Below are 16,648 nucleotides of genomic sequence, written 5' to 3' on the forward strand. Positions count from 1 at the left end.
TTCAAGTTTTCAGGAAAATTGGGAAAGCAGAGCTAAAAATGGTTATGAGGATATAGATCTTGGAGAGTTTTTAGAAGTTTGGTGAGGGTATTGAATTCCCACTGTGGAAGCCAAGAGATGTTTAAATTTACTTTGATTTTAAAAGACGGAGTTCTCAGCTGAAATCTGAATTAATGAATCGTGAAGTCTAGTAAAAAGACAAAAAAACACAGAAAAAAATGTCGTTGAGCAAAGAATGAATAACTAGATGGTATAAAATAATTTAAATACTTGAGAAAAAATTCAAATACAGAATATAAAAGTTGAAGTATTATGATAGTTCTTGTGTTTGTTTTTACATTGACATGACTTTATTGATGCAACATATTATCCCATTGAAATGCTTAAATTTATGTCCATTGAGAAAACAGAACAAACTCAAAAAGTTCCATGTATTTAGCAACATTTTGAGTAAAAATCACATAAGCTAATTTTTATAGGCTGCTGTTAAAGGAGGTTGGGTGTGTGTAGCAATGTATTTATTGTGGATTTCAAGAAAAATGGGTATCTTATGCAGATCTTTCCTCTTCTGTTCTAATTTTTCTTCTTATTTTTTAAAATAGAAATCCACTATGAGAAACCATACAACAGTAGCAAACTTTATTCTTCTTGGACTGACAGATGATCCACAATTACAGGTGATTATTTTTCTTCTCCTTTTTTTCACCTATATGTTGAGCGTCACTGGGAATCTAACCATCATCGCCCTCACTCTACTGGATTTGCATCTCAAGACACCCATGTATTTCTTCCTTCGAAATTTCTCATTTTTAGAAGTCTCATTCACAACTGTCTGTATTCCCAAATTTCTTGTTAGTATGGCAACAGGTGATAAGACCATTTCTTACAACGATTGTGCAGCACAACTGTTTTTCACTATTCTCTTGGGGGCAACTGAATTTTTTCTTCTGGCTGCCATGTCCTTTGACCGCTATGTGGCCATCTGCAAACCCCTGCATTACACCACCATCATGAGCAGCAGAGTTTGCAACTTGCTAGTCTTTGCTTCATGGATGGCTGGCTTCCTAATAATTTTTCCACCGCTCCTGATGGGTCTCCAGCTTGATTTCTGCGCAGCCAACACTGTAGATCATTTCTTCTGTGATGTTTCTCCTGTACTGCAGCTCTCTTGCACAGACACCAACGTAATAGAATTAATGATGCTTCTCTCAGCCATTTTGACGCTCCTGGTTACACTGGTATTAGTGATTCTCTCCTACACAAATATTTTCAGGACTGTTCTGAAAATACCTTCTTCTCAACAGAGAAAAAAAGCATTTTCTACATGTTCTTCTCACATGGTGGTCGTGTCCATTTCTTATGGCAGCTGTATCTTCATGTATGTGAAACCCTCAGCAAAAGAAAGAGTGTCATTAAATAAAGGGATAGCTCTGCTCAGCACTTCTGTTGCCCCCATGTTGAATCCCTTTATTTATACACTGAGAAACAAACAAGTAAAATATGTTTTTAAGCACATAGTCAAAAAGATTGAACTTTTCTCAATGAAATGAATCACTTCAATGATATTATTAAGGTTATTAGTAAAATAAAAGAAGCAGAGTGGAGTATGTACAAAGTTTTTCAATGCTTGTATTCAGTAATATTACCTCTTTTTTGACTTATAATTTTCATTATGGTCTTCCTAATCTCCAAAGCCTAATCTTGACTCCCATTTCTCCCTCATGCTGAGAGCGTGTAGAAAAGATATTTCCTGGTTTTGGTAAAAATCATTTGCCTGTTATTTAGTGCCTCTTTGATTTCCTCTCAAAATTCTCTCAGAAGAAGACAAAGTGAGACTTCAGTTTTTCCACGCTCTTTTCCACTCTTCTGGAATTCAGGGACCCAATTTGTCACATATTCTACATAGAGTTCAGTAGACTACCTAGGTTTGATCACTTACCGAGTGCATTATTGGTGGATACAAAAATGAAATCTGATTTATTACTTAGTGTTTAGTAGAATCTCGAAGCAGATCAATGTGATGGCATTTCTTTAATTACACAGTTTAATAGCTTCAGTTTTTTTAACGAGGCTTAGAGATATAGTGTATTTTCAGAAATAAATGAAAGGAACTTCAGAGAGGTTAAAGCATTACTGTTATTGCAACTATCATATAGAAATTATAGCTGGCATTTATTGTTTACAGTGTGCCAAATTTTATTAAATTTATTAGTTCCATCTTCAAAACTCTGTAAGACAGGTATTTATATGCTTCATTTATGGATTAAAAAGTATAAGTCATAAGGTTTAAATAATTTGTTGATGACAACAAGAACAAAAACCCAAAATGACAAAAATGATGCTTTCATGTCCATTCATCGCTTACACATTTTTAGCAAAACGGAGTGAAAATCTCTCTCTGCTCTTAAGTCACTCAGAATGCAAAAGAACAGTAAGATCTTTGTAGAACATTCTATAGATTTATGGATGTCATAGATAAAATTAAGATCTTACAGCTCCACAGAGTACCTTATTTTTCAAATTAGTGATTTGAACATAAAATTAGATATAATGACTGATCATGTGCAGACTATTTAAAAACTTTTCCTTTGAAAAGTATCATATCTCAGTGTTATAAAACAAAAAAACTTTTTCTGAAAGACTAATGTCAGTTTCCTCAATAAATATTTGTCTATGACTTAGTTTCCACATAAGGTAACTGATGACCTTATGAATAATTCTGACAGGATTTATTTTTTTGACTTATAAAATTATTATATACATTTTATCTTAATGTATTTCCAAGTATATATAACTTTGTCATATCCCCAGGCTAGCAAGAAATTTTATATGAATTTTACAAGCATTAGTGAGAAGCTTTAAATATATATATCTAAATAAATATTAACGGGGCATTGAGAAGTTGAAAAGATTCAAATAGACATTTTAAATAGTGTATAAACCATGTACGTGTAAATGGTTTTTATAATACAATACTTTAAGCACATTTTATTTGAAAATAGAAAATAAAATATCTGGGGAGTATTCTTTAACTTTCACTATTTGGCTTTCTTTGCATCAGGAATTTAAGTTTATACACATAAATAATTATACTTTATAGGTATTAACTATACTCAGGAAAAGTTGACTCAAAATGTTTGGAATCTGAAAAAAGTCTGATCTGGAATATCTCAGATTTTCTTCTGAACACACTTCTCCACAATTTAAGTTGTTGCCAAATGCAAATATGTAGCGTATTTATTTTATATTTCTAAGTATTACATTGCTTAGTTTTAAAATTTATTCTTTATACATGAACTCTAAGTTCAGCTCTTTTTAAAGTCTAATATATAGGTAAATCATAAATCATTTAATGTATATTAAAAACTGTAACTTCTCCCCTTTTTCTTTATCCAAAAATGAATTATTGACAACTTTGTGAAATTCAGAAATATACTTAGTAGACTTACCTACTTAGAATAGATGGATTTTTTTCTATTTCTAGGCTGTTTGTAAGTAGATAACGGAAAATGCAAAAGGAAAGAAACCCTAGGCCTAAGTTATGATGGGAAAAGATTAGTGAAGGTCATTTTTTACTTAATTTGAAATAAATCACTAGTAATCTGATTTATTTTGTAAATACCAGAGATCAGGGTCCATTATAGGAGCTTAAAATTTTTAAATTGTGCTAGGATTTTTAAAAATTATTAAAATATCATTTATTCACTTGTTTAACTCATTTCTAATATTCATTTTTCTGGAACTGAAAAGGAAAAAAAATAATCAACTGTTTTTCACCAGTATTAGGTTAGTGCAAAAGGAATTGAGGTTTCACCATTAAAAGTAATTGAAATTTCACCATTAAAATTTAATTTCACCACTAAAAGTAATGGTGAAATCACAATTTCTTTTGCACCAACCTAATATATACTGAATAAGTATTAAGACAAGTTAGACTCAAGGTATGTCAATTGTCTAATACATAGCCTTCCTGCCTTTGATCTCTAACTCATCCTCCACATTGCTGGTAGGATACTTTCTAAAATACAAATCAATCGTGCCACCACTCTGCTAACAAATTACTGATAGTTTTCTGTTGCCTGCAAAATAATGACAAAATTCCCCAAATATTTGCATAACCTGGCCTGTCCAGTTTTGTTTCTTATCTCTTCCAGCTAGTACTTCTATGATGTAACCACACTAAACAACTAAGTATATTGCAAAACTTGTGTGCTGTCACATATATCGAATGCCTGCCCATTGCCCAAATCTCTGCTAGCTTGCAAAACTTCAATTAGTTAAAGCTAATTAACATGGAGACTTCTGTGGAAGGCTGGTCGACAAGTATATGTTAGTCACTTCATACTTGAATTTTGTAGTGTTTGTAGTCAACTCTAGATGGTGCTTATCATAGCACATGTAATTAACTATATTTGTTTCTTGCAATGAACTCTAGATCTCATAGTTTTCTACATTCTCTTCATCCAACCCAGTGCCTACTAAGGAATAAATAAAATAAATAAGGCAGCAAATGACAGGAGATGAATGAAGTTAATACGTTCACCTGTAAAATAAGATTAAAATGTGGCATTTGATGGGGCTTAATATAAAAATGTAAGCCTAGATTAAGGATGTCTATTATAGAATAATTAATGGATTGGACTTGATGACAGGCAATATGAAAAAAAATATCTAGGTGTTAGAAAACTACACGTTTACTATAAATGTGGAGTTTTTATGAGCATTGAAGAGATAATTCAATTGTATCATGCAATAAAGTCCCTTTGTATCATACATATCTCAAAAATTCTGTTTAGTTTTATCCTTTTAAAAATCTATTGAAGTAAAAGAATAATCAATATTATCATAAATTTAGAAATTATGTCATATGAGAAAATATTTACGGTACTAATGATATGGAGCTTGAGAAAAAAATCGCTTATAAGAAAAATAAACCCTCCCTTCAAATATTAAGTTTACTATGTTCTCCAAAATTATGGACTTGCTTTTCTTTTTATAAGTATAGGTGTGCAACTGGTGTTTATCAAACATTCAATTAGTAAATATATATATATTTTTCATGGTACATGCACATTTATCAGTTTATAATTTATATATAAACAACAGTATAAAATATTTTGAAATTTTAATAGAAAAATAGGAATTAATAAATGAAATTATACAAAATGATCAATATATTTTAATAATATAACTTTACAGTATAACTTTTAATTTTACTAATGGTGTAAATATTAGTTTCATTTTAATTAAATATACTTTGTTATACTTGCAAATACTTATGTAATTATTGTGTGAAATGATCTGCAAGTCTTATTACAAGTTTATTTTACCTAGTACTTGGTTAAGTGGGTTGTCATAGTGCAAAGTTAATGCTTCACAATAATGTGGATCCATTTTAAATGAAGTGGAAATCACAATAATTATTCTTCAATCCCATTCAAATATTTTTTTTGAAATTGAGTGACTACATTTCTGTTTTTTCTAATGTTAATCAGCTGTCTTGATTTTGCATTTCTATGTAATTTTTTAAAAACACACAAATGTTTTATTAAGAAAATGCTTAAAAAGATTAAAATGATTATGTTTTCAAGTTTTCTAACGAGTTAGATGAGTATTTTTATATTTAATGAGCTTAAATAATTTCCAGTAACAAAAATCATGGAAAGAATTTCAAACAGTCAATTTCCAAATTTCTCTTTTAATTTAACTTTCTTTTGATAATGGGTTACTTTTTCACATATTTTTAAAACACCATCTGTTTTGGAACAAAGTGGGTAATATCTTCAAGAAAACATATTATTGATGGAGACCTGTTGTCATAGGGAAGGGAAAACTAGGCTATGTCTACTTATAAAATAAAATTCCATAATTCTCTTCAGTGTGTCTTTTAAAATACTTTACATAAAAAATTCTGATCTTGTATCTGATACAAGTTTTTAAATTATTACTTAGCATATCATCATACATTTCTTATTTGCTTCTCTTCCTTTTTTTCTTCTCCACCTCCCCTTCCTTCTCCTTTCTCTTCCTACAACCCTTTAAAAATGTAAAATACATCTCAGGTGGAAGTCTGTATCAAAACAGTCCTTGGCCTGCGGGCTCTGGTTTGCTGGCCTGTAGAATAAATGATGGCAAAGGGCTAGAGTACAAAGGTATACCATTTTATTTGCAAGTTGTGCAAATAAATTATGGTATTATCTATTAATCTGTAAACGTTCATTCTCAAAATCAATAACTGGATATTTAGTGCCAGAATTATTTTGATTTATTCCAATAAATGGGCCATAACTGAAAAGACAGTTGCAATTGAATTTACTATCTAATTCAGTTTTTGGGTTCATTGTCATCTGCTAAAATTTATCTGTGTTAGGAGAGGCAGACAGTTAAGATTACTATGTTCTTTATGTGGATTAAGTCACCACTCCTGCATCTTTCTTTTTTAAGTCTTTGATGGTGGCACTAGCTGTGAAGTGTTTCCAAGGATATGGTGATACCGTCTGTTTATTATCTGTTAGTGAGGGAGAACTTATGGTTTTCCACTTGCCCTGAATATATGTGTTTTAACTATATGCACAGGACAATTTTGCACATGCACTAGGATCACTGTAAAACAGACTGGCACATAACCACAACTTATCAGGAAAATGTCTTCTGACTCCAATATCTTTCACTCTTATAAGTAAACACACTGGCATTCTATAGTCATTGTAATTAAGATTAGCTCAGAAATGAGGTCGAATAACCTCTGAAAAATCCATGTTTCATTGATTTCACCGTACAGTTTTTTTTGGGAAAGGACCACATATCTTTTGAAGGACACTAGTGGAAGATTTAGATATTAATATGCATGACAGTTTTGCAAAGACAGCTTCCTTCATGGGTTCTGGTTCTATGAAATGATTGAAGTCTGTAATTGAATAAGGAGCTTTAACTCCATTATGATGGCTAATTCATTCTTCCTTTCACTTATCCTAGAGTTCTTTCAATTATATGGACCAGTTAGAAACGTAATGGGCTGCCTATTTATTTTAGTCCTGGGAATTCCATGATCTGTTGTTCACTACTAAAGTATATCATGCAATTTTGATACCTACTTTGGCCATACTGACCAATAAGTAACCACACTGAATATATTCATATCAGTTAAGTGCTATTACATAGCCTCTGACTTCCCCTGATCCATTATGTACACTGAAATCAGGGAGTTAATTTTAACAAAAGCATCTTCCATCTTCCTTTCAAACCAGTGGTTACAATACTTTTTAGGGCTGCTGGCAATTACTCTTGTGAATATTTTCATATCTTGCCAAAAGATTTTCCTCTGGGTATTCTCCAGTTACACAGCTGAGAGATATGTAAGTAAATTGCATACAATAAAGCTGTTCCACATTACAATTGCTCTAAGTTTTAGATTTATATTTACATATATGGAATACACATACACATGCACAGATATAGGTAATTTCCAATTGGTATCCTTTCAGATTTCCAATCAATTAACTTTCACAAAAGATACCTGGGAAGGATGTACATTTAACTGATGTTGCTGTATAATAAACTGTGAGATCAGAGCCTACCTTTGTTTTCAGCACCAAGTGACATGAGGATTTAAGAGAAAATAAATTTATTTAGGACAGTCATGGGAACTTTATGGTTTGCTGATTATTATATAATTCAAGATAATAATTTAAAGCTACAACCTTGTAATTTTCTTTCTTTAAGATCTTCAGTAGGGATAGAAATAGCCTTCCCATGATATAGCATGTGCAGTACTTGTATTTCACATGCTTATCACAGTGCTCTCTATCCTATACATCTACTTTGAGAAAGCTCAGCCTTAAGTATAAGCTTCTTTCCAAGTGATAATATTTGATGCCATAGACTTGTAATATTCCATTTTCTTTTGGTCGCAGCACTCTCCTCAGACCCTTCAAGATGATATTAACTAATTCTAAATTCCCCTCCTTAAGGATCTATTTCATGCAACCACTTGTAGTACCAAATATATCAGTAATCACTGTTAGGTTGCAATTCTCCATGGCATTTCTACACATTTAATATTATACTTGGTCTGGATTTTTTTTTTTACAAATATGTTTTTATATCATTCAGCTTTGAAAGATCGAAATAATACCTCCCTCCAGGGCAGAAGGGAGATTTGTTTCCTAACTAGGATTATAAAATAGATGTCTCCCAGGGTGGTCAGTTTGGGCAGGTTTTCTAGCTATCTCTTTAAAATAGTGGGGGTTCCCTAAGTTCAGGACTTCACAGCTGTGTTACAGACTGATTGTGTCTGCTGTACCCATGGAGCCCCCTCTGTATTGCATCCCCCTGGGGACTGGGAGGCAAAGGTAACAGGAAAACAACAGATGCTGGAGAGGATGTAGAGAAATAGGAACACTCTTACACTGTTGGTGGGAGTGTAAATTAGTTCAGCCATGGTGGAAGACAGTGTGGTGATTCCTCAAGGATCTAGAACTAGAAATACCATTTGCCCCAGCCATCCCATTACTGGGTATATACCCAAAGGGTTATAAATCATTCTACTATAGAGACACATGCATACGTATGTTTATTGTGGCACTATTCACAATAGCAAAGACTTGGAACCAACCCAAATGCCCATCAATGATAGACTGGATAAAGAAAATGTGGCACATATACACCATGGAATACTATAAAAAATAAATCCACAAAAAAGGATGAGTTCATGTCCTTTGCAGGGACATGGATGATGCTGAAAACTATCATTCTCTCAAACTAATACAAGAACAGAAAACTAAACACTGCATGTTCTCACTCATAAGTGGGAGTTGAACAATGACAAAGAAGAATTTTAAATGCATATTTCTCAGTGAAAATAGGCAGACTTAAAAGGGTATAAATTATTTAATTTCATTTATATAATATTCTGGTAGAAGTAAATTTATAAAGAAAGTAACATATCAGTGGCTGCCAGGACTTTGTTGGAGTAAGGGTTAAATGAGGAAGCATAGGGAATCTTTGGTTAGGGTAGAACTATTCTATATAATAATGTAAAGATGAATATATAACACTGTGCAGTTGTCAAAACCAGTAGAACTTTACAATACAAAGAATGCTTCTAATGTGTGAAAATTAAAAAAAAAGTCTGGGATATCACAATACAATGTGGAAGAATTTAACTATATTACAAATGTGTGACACACCTCACTGAAGGGCATAGTGTAAAAAGTTGCTGCCCTGAGAGAAATGAGTGGAGTCAGTAAGACTAAAGTCGAAAGGAAGTATACATAACCAATATAGTCAAGTTAATAAAGTTTTCTCCCAATACGCATATATACTGGAACTGAATGATTGAGCAAGTGGATGGCAGATGATGGAAGCCAGTATCTCACTGTTGCATTGGGAGATTACAGATAAGGAATGACTCATGTGATGGCATTTTAAACATGGTGACAGTATAAACTAAAGTTTAATTCAATATACATACAGACTGATACTATAAAATATTTATCATTGTGTGTCTAGACATGGGTTAGTGTAAACACCTATATTTCCTTAGTCTGTCACCTGAGAGGGTCTAGAAGCAAAAACAGTCCAGTAGGAATAAGCACACCCAGTGCCCAGATCTTGGTTTTTAACACCATTCTCTCATAAGAAAAATAACTAGAATCAGGCTGCTGATTGAGTTTGGCTCTATGTTTCTAATGCAGATGCTATCTTTGTATGGCATATTTGCAGCTCCTATCAAAAGCTGACTTGCTTTTCTCATGCTGGGGTAGGGCATATTGCAAGGAATGTTGCCTCCTCCTGCTTTTGGCAACTTGACTACCTTGGGTCTATTGGTGGTGCCTCACCAGGTACATGCTGTTTTAGGTTACTGATAAGTTGACTATGGCACACAACTGTGATCTTTGACATTGTCTGTGTCATGTCTTTAGATTCTCAGAACATCTACAGTTTGACAACTTTTATTGTCCAAACTATTCAGCAAAGGACTAATAGTCTCCTCCTCCTTATCTCTTCCTGATCCGTGCACCTAGGTAAAGCAGTATGGTCATTGAATACAGCTGTTCCCAGACTGGACTACTCATCTTCTTTCAGGGTAATGATCAAGATAAAAGTGGTTGGGAATTATATAGACTTACTCTGAAAATTCAAAATTCCATTTCGGTCATTCAAAGAATGATGTACCTTTCTTTTCCCTAAGACCAAATCTAGATAAGCCTGGTGCCATACCTTCCAGGTGGTAATTTGGACACAAGGGGGCCTAAGAAATGAGGGTTTGATACTTGTTGAAATCTAAAACAATTTCCTTTTTCTTCATTTATCTGACTCTTCTAGATGAAAGATCTGAATATGAGTCGGGTATGACTGGGAGAAAAAAGAAAGGTGAAGCAATAGCTACAGGAATGGAGAACCCAGATTTGAAGGAAGTATAGGTAGAGAAAAAGCTGGCATCTGAGGAGAAAACACCTTGTATACTCAGGGGCCATGGAGAGAGGTATTAGTAATCTTTGCCTTTAAGAAGTATCCCGGGCCCTTTCCTCCAGAAGAAAACTTCCACTCTATGTCTCCCCAAGTGCCGCAAGAGCTTTGATTTTGATTGACTGCTGCATCTTCCATCCTTTACCAGACAGAGATGGCCCTGTCAGGATAACAGAGACAATAAGGTACTATTACACCACCCGCATGTCGCTTGATAGTGACAGGAGTCAGTCAAATGCCTAGGCAGATAAGGGCATGTCCCCAGTGAAACCTCACCTCCAAACTGAAGACAGTTTAATGCCTGAAAACCAAGCTGCAAGTTTAATCCTTGAACTGAATTGAGAACCTGTCTTCCCACTTGGTGTACTTTTCTCTGACTGATGCTCACCCTTCACCTATTTTACATAAACTTACGCTTTCCTAATTGGTTTTCTACACTGTTGTGCCCACCTTTGAGTGATGTCTTTCTTTTTTACTGACCAGAGTATTAATGTCTTCTAGTGGGGAAAAGTTAAGCAGGTTTACAAGTGATCTTTAAAAAGACTGGGAATTTACTATACATGGGGTCCCCCATTTGTGAATTGGGTGCATTGTGTGCACATTAGGGCCTCCTCCACATTGTCCTCCACCTTTAGGGGAAAAGAGATGCTGACAAGAACATGAAGAATGATTCCAGGAAATTGCACAAACTATCTAGATTTTCATCCTTTGGCCAGAATTTAGCCACAAGGTCACCATAAATTGTACCAAAGGCAAGGACATGGAAACTTCTATTAATATGGAAGAAGTGAAAAATGGTTATCTATTAAGGAATATGTTTCAGACCACTAGACAATATCCCAAAGACTGCAGAAAATATAACTTGCAGAAAAGAAGGTCAAGTTTATACAGGACATAAAATGTTCAGTTGTACCTGATGAATTAATGATGTGCATTTAGCTTGAGGTAGAATTTTGTCTATGACAGGCTACGTTCTCCATTTTATATTCCCACATTTTAGTCTCACATAAAATAATAGTTTTCTTTTTTACGTCTGTCAAAGTTTAATGTAATATTTCAATTAAGGTAAAGAATGTTTATAATATTCCATGGTGTATATGTGCCACATTTTCTTAATCCAATCTGTCACTGATGGACATTTGGGTTGATTCCAAGTCTTTGCTATTGTGAATAGTGCTGCAATAAACATACGTGTGCATGTGTCTTTAGAGCAGCATAATTTATAATCCTTTGGGTATATACCCAGTAATGGGATGGCTGGGTCATATGGTACATCTAGTTCTAGATCCTTGAGGAGTTTGAGTCCTTTGTATGGACTTGGATGCAGCTGGAATCCATCATTCTTAGCAAACTATCACAAGAACAGAAAACCAAACACCGCATGTTCTCACTCATAGGTGGGAACTGAACAATGAGATCACTCGGACTCAGGAAGGGGAACATCTCACACCGGGGCCTATCATGGGGAGGGGGCAGGGGGGAGGGATTGCATTGGGAGTTATACCTGATGTAAATGACGAGTTGATGGGTGCAGCACACCAACATGGCACAAGTATACATATGTAACAAACCTGCACGTTATGCACATGTACCCTACAACTTAAAGTATAATAATAATAAATAAATTAAAAAAAAAAAAAGAATGTTTATAAGCACTAAGTATACTTAGCTTCAAGCTTCAACCTTTTAAACAAGAAAAGCAAGGCACAGTACATTTTTTATTCTTTGTGGTTAATGCACAAAATATCCCCACTTCCCTTGAGAAAGACTGTCATATTTAAAAATACACTTTGATGAATATTGAATGTTAAAACATTATATGATACTATATAATGCTTCCAAATCCTCATTTATATATCTGGGATTTATATATATAGGATTTCTCCCATAGAGATGGGAGGACAAACACATATTGGGTCAATCTACACTGATTTCTCTGGAGACGTAGTTTGTTTAATGTAGTTATTTTTAAATAGGTATTTTGTTTTTAAAGTTATTTAGTGCCTCAAGAGAACATTTGAATAACATGTAAAGCAGTCATCCTTTCGGAAATGGTGTTCTTGGATCTGATATTTTCCTGAGTCCTTCATAATCTTTATTTTTCTTCAGGGCACAGAAAGCGTAAAAACTCCAAGGGATCAAGAGTTGATTAATTTTATGTGGGACTGTGTGTAACACTACTTAGGAAAACATTCAATACATAAATAATTAACATAATGTTAAGAGGAATTTTAATGCACTAGTCTAACTGCAATAAAATAGCTAAACAAACCATTTCCAAGATTGCTATTTATAGGTGAAAAATACTAATCATAGATTATGGGATAGAGAGGTTCATTCAGAGAGAAATGTAGTATCAATATGCTTGATTCAGCATAATGATAAAAGAGTTAAATGTTAAAGCAGAGATGCTTTTGTCTAAATAAATCTCTGTCTATATCTTTAATAATTTTTATGTTTCTGGGAACTGAACAATGAGATCACTTGGACTCGGGAAGGGAAACATCACACACCGGCGCCTATCATGGGGAGGGGGGAGGGGGGAGGGGGGAGGGATTGCATTGGGAGTTATACCTGATGTAAATGACCAGTTGATGGGTGCTGACGAGTTGATGGCTGCAGCACACCAACATGGCACAAGTATACATATGTAACAAACCTGCACGTTATGCACATGTACCCTAGAACTTAAAGTATAATAATAATAATAAATAAATAAATAAATAAATAAATAATTTTTATGTTTCAGATAAATGTTTTTATTTTAAAATTTTGAAGACTTATGTAATTCAAAAAGATAAAAATAATTAACATTTCTAAAAGCAATATTTCCGTTCAGATAAGTTGTGATTAAGGTTTGTTCTAATTTTACCATTAAAGTCTTAATCTTTCCTTTTTTTAACCTTTGAATTGCATTCATAGGCCTGACTTCTCTTGGTTTTATAAAGTGAATTTCATTATTTTTACAGTGTTGTTGGGGAATAGTTTATATGTATGATTGTTGAAGTTGGTCAAAGGAATGGTCTAACATGATAAAACTCTGATTTAGGTGTTTTAGCTATATGGATTCCTACAATGATGGCCACTACAGCGATTTGTATAAACAAGAAAAGTTTTGTGACAGATTGGTTCATAATTATCTGAATGTGAAAGCAATGTCCAGGGAAAAATAACAGTCATTTCACTTCACTCATATATGCCTGCATTAATAACACGCATGGTTTTAATAGCCGAATGCTACTCGTTGTTTCTAAAGAAATCATGCATGTGCCCTTCCCTTTGTTTCTGTTCAGGCTTTCCCTTTCCTAGGAATAACTCATCTTATTTCCTCATCTCCCTCTAAGGCCTATCTTAGAATCCAAATTACCTCCTGTAAACTTCTCTGGATATTATTGGAAACAGCTTTGACTTGTTTTCATATGTTTACTTTTACTCATGTGACTGCCTTCTTAATAATAATGTATGTTTCTGTGATGGAAACAATTAAATGGATATTTTCACAACAGAAAACATAGTCCTATATAATGTCAAGGACATCACAAAGACTTATTTCGTATGTTTGATGATGAAAATGCCCAGGAAGAAAATTTTCCTTAGATATATCATTAATTGTTTTGTTTTAAGAAATGCACTATAGTCTGGTATACAATTGCTTGTGTACCAGAAGACATTTTGGAAAATAAACTCAATCTTAATACTGGATCTTAAATTTACTAACTGTGTAAACCTGAACGACTTTGTTTCTTGATCTCACTGTCTCACTTATCACATACGCTGGATGTAGAAAAGTGTTAACTATATTATTATCTCTTTAATTCCATATTAGCTGGATATTTGAATATCATTATATGCCTCCTAGAATTTTGTGTCAACACTCTTCAATGATTCATTATGCATTTGTAATTTATCAAATATTCCTTTTCTTAAGGCCATGCTGAACTCAAAATTGTTCATGTTTTCAATCTCTATTTTACACAGAGAAGAAATGTGAGTATACAGAATAAAAACACAGAGAAATTTCATTATTAAAAATTTCACCTTATAATTTTTACTAATTTACCTATTTTAATCTTTTTTTAATTCTTTTCTCTATCTCATTATCCTATCTCTAAAATCTTTCTTGCCTCTCTAGGTTTTGATACAGCTTTGTCTTTACTTCTTTCACAACATACAATTTCCTAAACCCATATTTATATTATTTCTGTCTGCTTCTGTTTTCCTATATCTCACTTTTCAGTTTATCTGGTCCATTCTGAAGAGCAAAACCTTAGAGGAACACTGCAACGGCTTGCTAACATTATTAGACTGTTCCTGCTGATTTGGTATTGAGATTCAGCATGGGAAAGCTTGGGTGGGTACCAACAGAGATTAAGGTGATGGAAATACTGATAAGAATAGTGAATGAAATCGTTCCCTGTGCCTCATTTTCACCGATCTGAAACTGGATCTTTTTAGAAATGAAAGTAAATGAGACAGGAATTAGACATTTGAGTTTGATTAGTTGAATAAAATGATAAAGGTGTACTAGCACTGGTTATCAATGATGGTTAGATTTGTGTATGTTTGTGTGTATGCATATGTGTGTGCATGTTAAATGCAAAATATGGTCACATGTACTTCTAATATCAGGTATCATTTGGGATTTTATATGCAAAATTTAAAAATTTTTCTTCAATTAAACTTCTTTGAGCAAAAAGTGGCATGCCATTCAAATTCTTGTATATCATCAAGAAAGAAAAAGCATTTTCTATCCTTTAAGTTCCTTTAATTTCTCTATAATTAATTCACATAAAATAAATGAACAATTGCTATCATTATGTAGATTACTCTTGGGTAGCAAAGTTTTAATTCTCTATCCAAATCCTCTGGAAACACAAAGTATTATTCTTCCTGTCATAAGCATCTTGAAAACATTAATGAACATCTTATTGCTGTATGTGAAACCTCACTTTGCTAACTTTAGCTTAAACACTGTGATCACTGTTATTTTTCTGTAGAGATAATTATTACTTTTTTCTATACAAAACTGATAAAATTCAGAGGATGGTAATGAGAAACCATACCAGAGTGACGGTGTTCATCCTAGCAGGTTTGACTGATAACCCAGAATTGAAAGTTGTGTTGTTTATCTTCCTGCTTCTCACCTATGTGCTAAGCATCACTGGCAATCTGATTATCATCACACTCACCCTGGTGGATATTCACTTTAAGACTCCCATGTACTTTTTCCTTCGGAATTTTTCCTGCCTAGAAATTTCCTATACTACTACGTGCATCCCTAAATTGCTAGTTACTATGGCAACTGGGGACAAAAGCATTTCCTGTAACAGTTGCGTCACTCAAGTGTTTTTTGCCTTCCTACTTGGAGCATCAGAGTTTACTTGCTGGCAGCCATGTCCTATGACCGCTATGTGGCCATCTGTAAGCCCCTGCATTACAGCACCATCATGAGCAGCAAAATCTGCATGCAGCTTGTGCTTGGGTGTTGGCTTGCTGGTTTCTCGTCATCTTTCCACCACTTCTCTTAGGCCTAAATCTTGACTTCTGTGCCTGCCTCCAACATCATTAATCTTTTCTACTGTGACACTACTCCACTCCTGCAGATTTCCTGCACTGACACACAGCTCCTGGACAGGATGGGATTCATTTCAGCGTTGGTGACACTCTTAGTCACATTGGTAATGGTGATGGTATCATGATATCCCTTTCTTATGGCAGTTGCATCTTCATGTATGTTAAGCCATCGGTCAAACAAAAGATATCTTTTTCAAAGGGAATTTTGGTGCTCAACACCTCTGTCATTCCACTTTTGAACCCTTTCATCTATACCTTAAGAAACCAACAAGTGAAAAATGCCTTCATGAATGTGACATGAATGTGATATACAGGATTATCTCTTTCTCAAGGAAATGAACATTCAATTGTATTATATAAAGGAAATGAAGAAAGGAGCCTCAAATAATGTCATAGAATACAGTAGTAGCTTCCATGACACAGTTCTCCCTCTTTTTCTTTCTATTGCTTTGATATTTATCTTTATGTCTTTTTGAACTTTTTCATAAAATTTTTTGTTTTAGAGAAGCTAATTTTCTTTCACTTTTTTGTGATAGATTTATTTCTATCTTACTTTATTTTTATTTAGACATCTAAAAGAAATTGAGCTAAAGTTTTCAATATA

The 16,648-nt window shown here is 33.7% G+C and overlaps 1 protein-coding gene and 1 pseudogene across 1 annotated transcript; both read left to right on the top strand.

The window, feature by feature from the left end:
- Positions 1 to 611: 611 nt before the first annotated feature.
- On the top strand, positions 612 to 1,550 carry LOC102123903 (olfactory receptor 6C74). Its single transcript, XM_005571109.4, has one exon. The coding sequence runs from the start codon at positions 612 to 614 to the stop codon at positions 1,548 to 1,550; it is 939 nt and encodes a 312-aa protein (XP_005571166.3).
- A 13,969-nt stretch (positions 1,551 to 15,519) lies between these two features.
- LOC141408099 (olfactory receptor 6C74-like) lies at positions 15,520 to 16,345 on the top strand (annotated as a pseudogene).
- The last annotated feature ends 303 nt before the right edge of the window (positions 16,346 to 16,648 follow it).

This window comes from Macaca fascicularis, chromosome 11 (genome assembly GCF_037993035.2).
Source record: "Macaca fascicularis isolate 582-1 chromosome 11, T2T-MFA8v1.1".
Classification (NCBI taxonomy): Eukaryota; Metazoa; Chordata; class Mammalia; order Primates; family Cercopithecidae; genus Macaca; species Macaca fascicularis.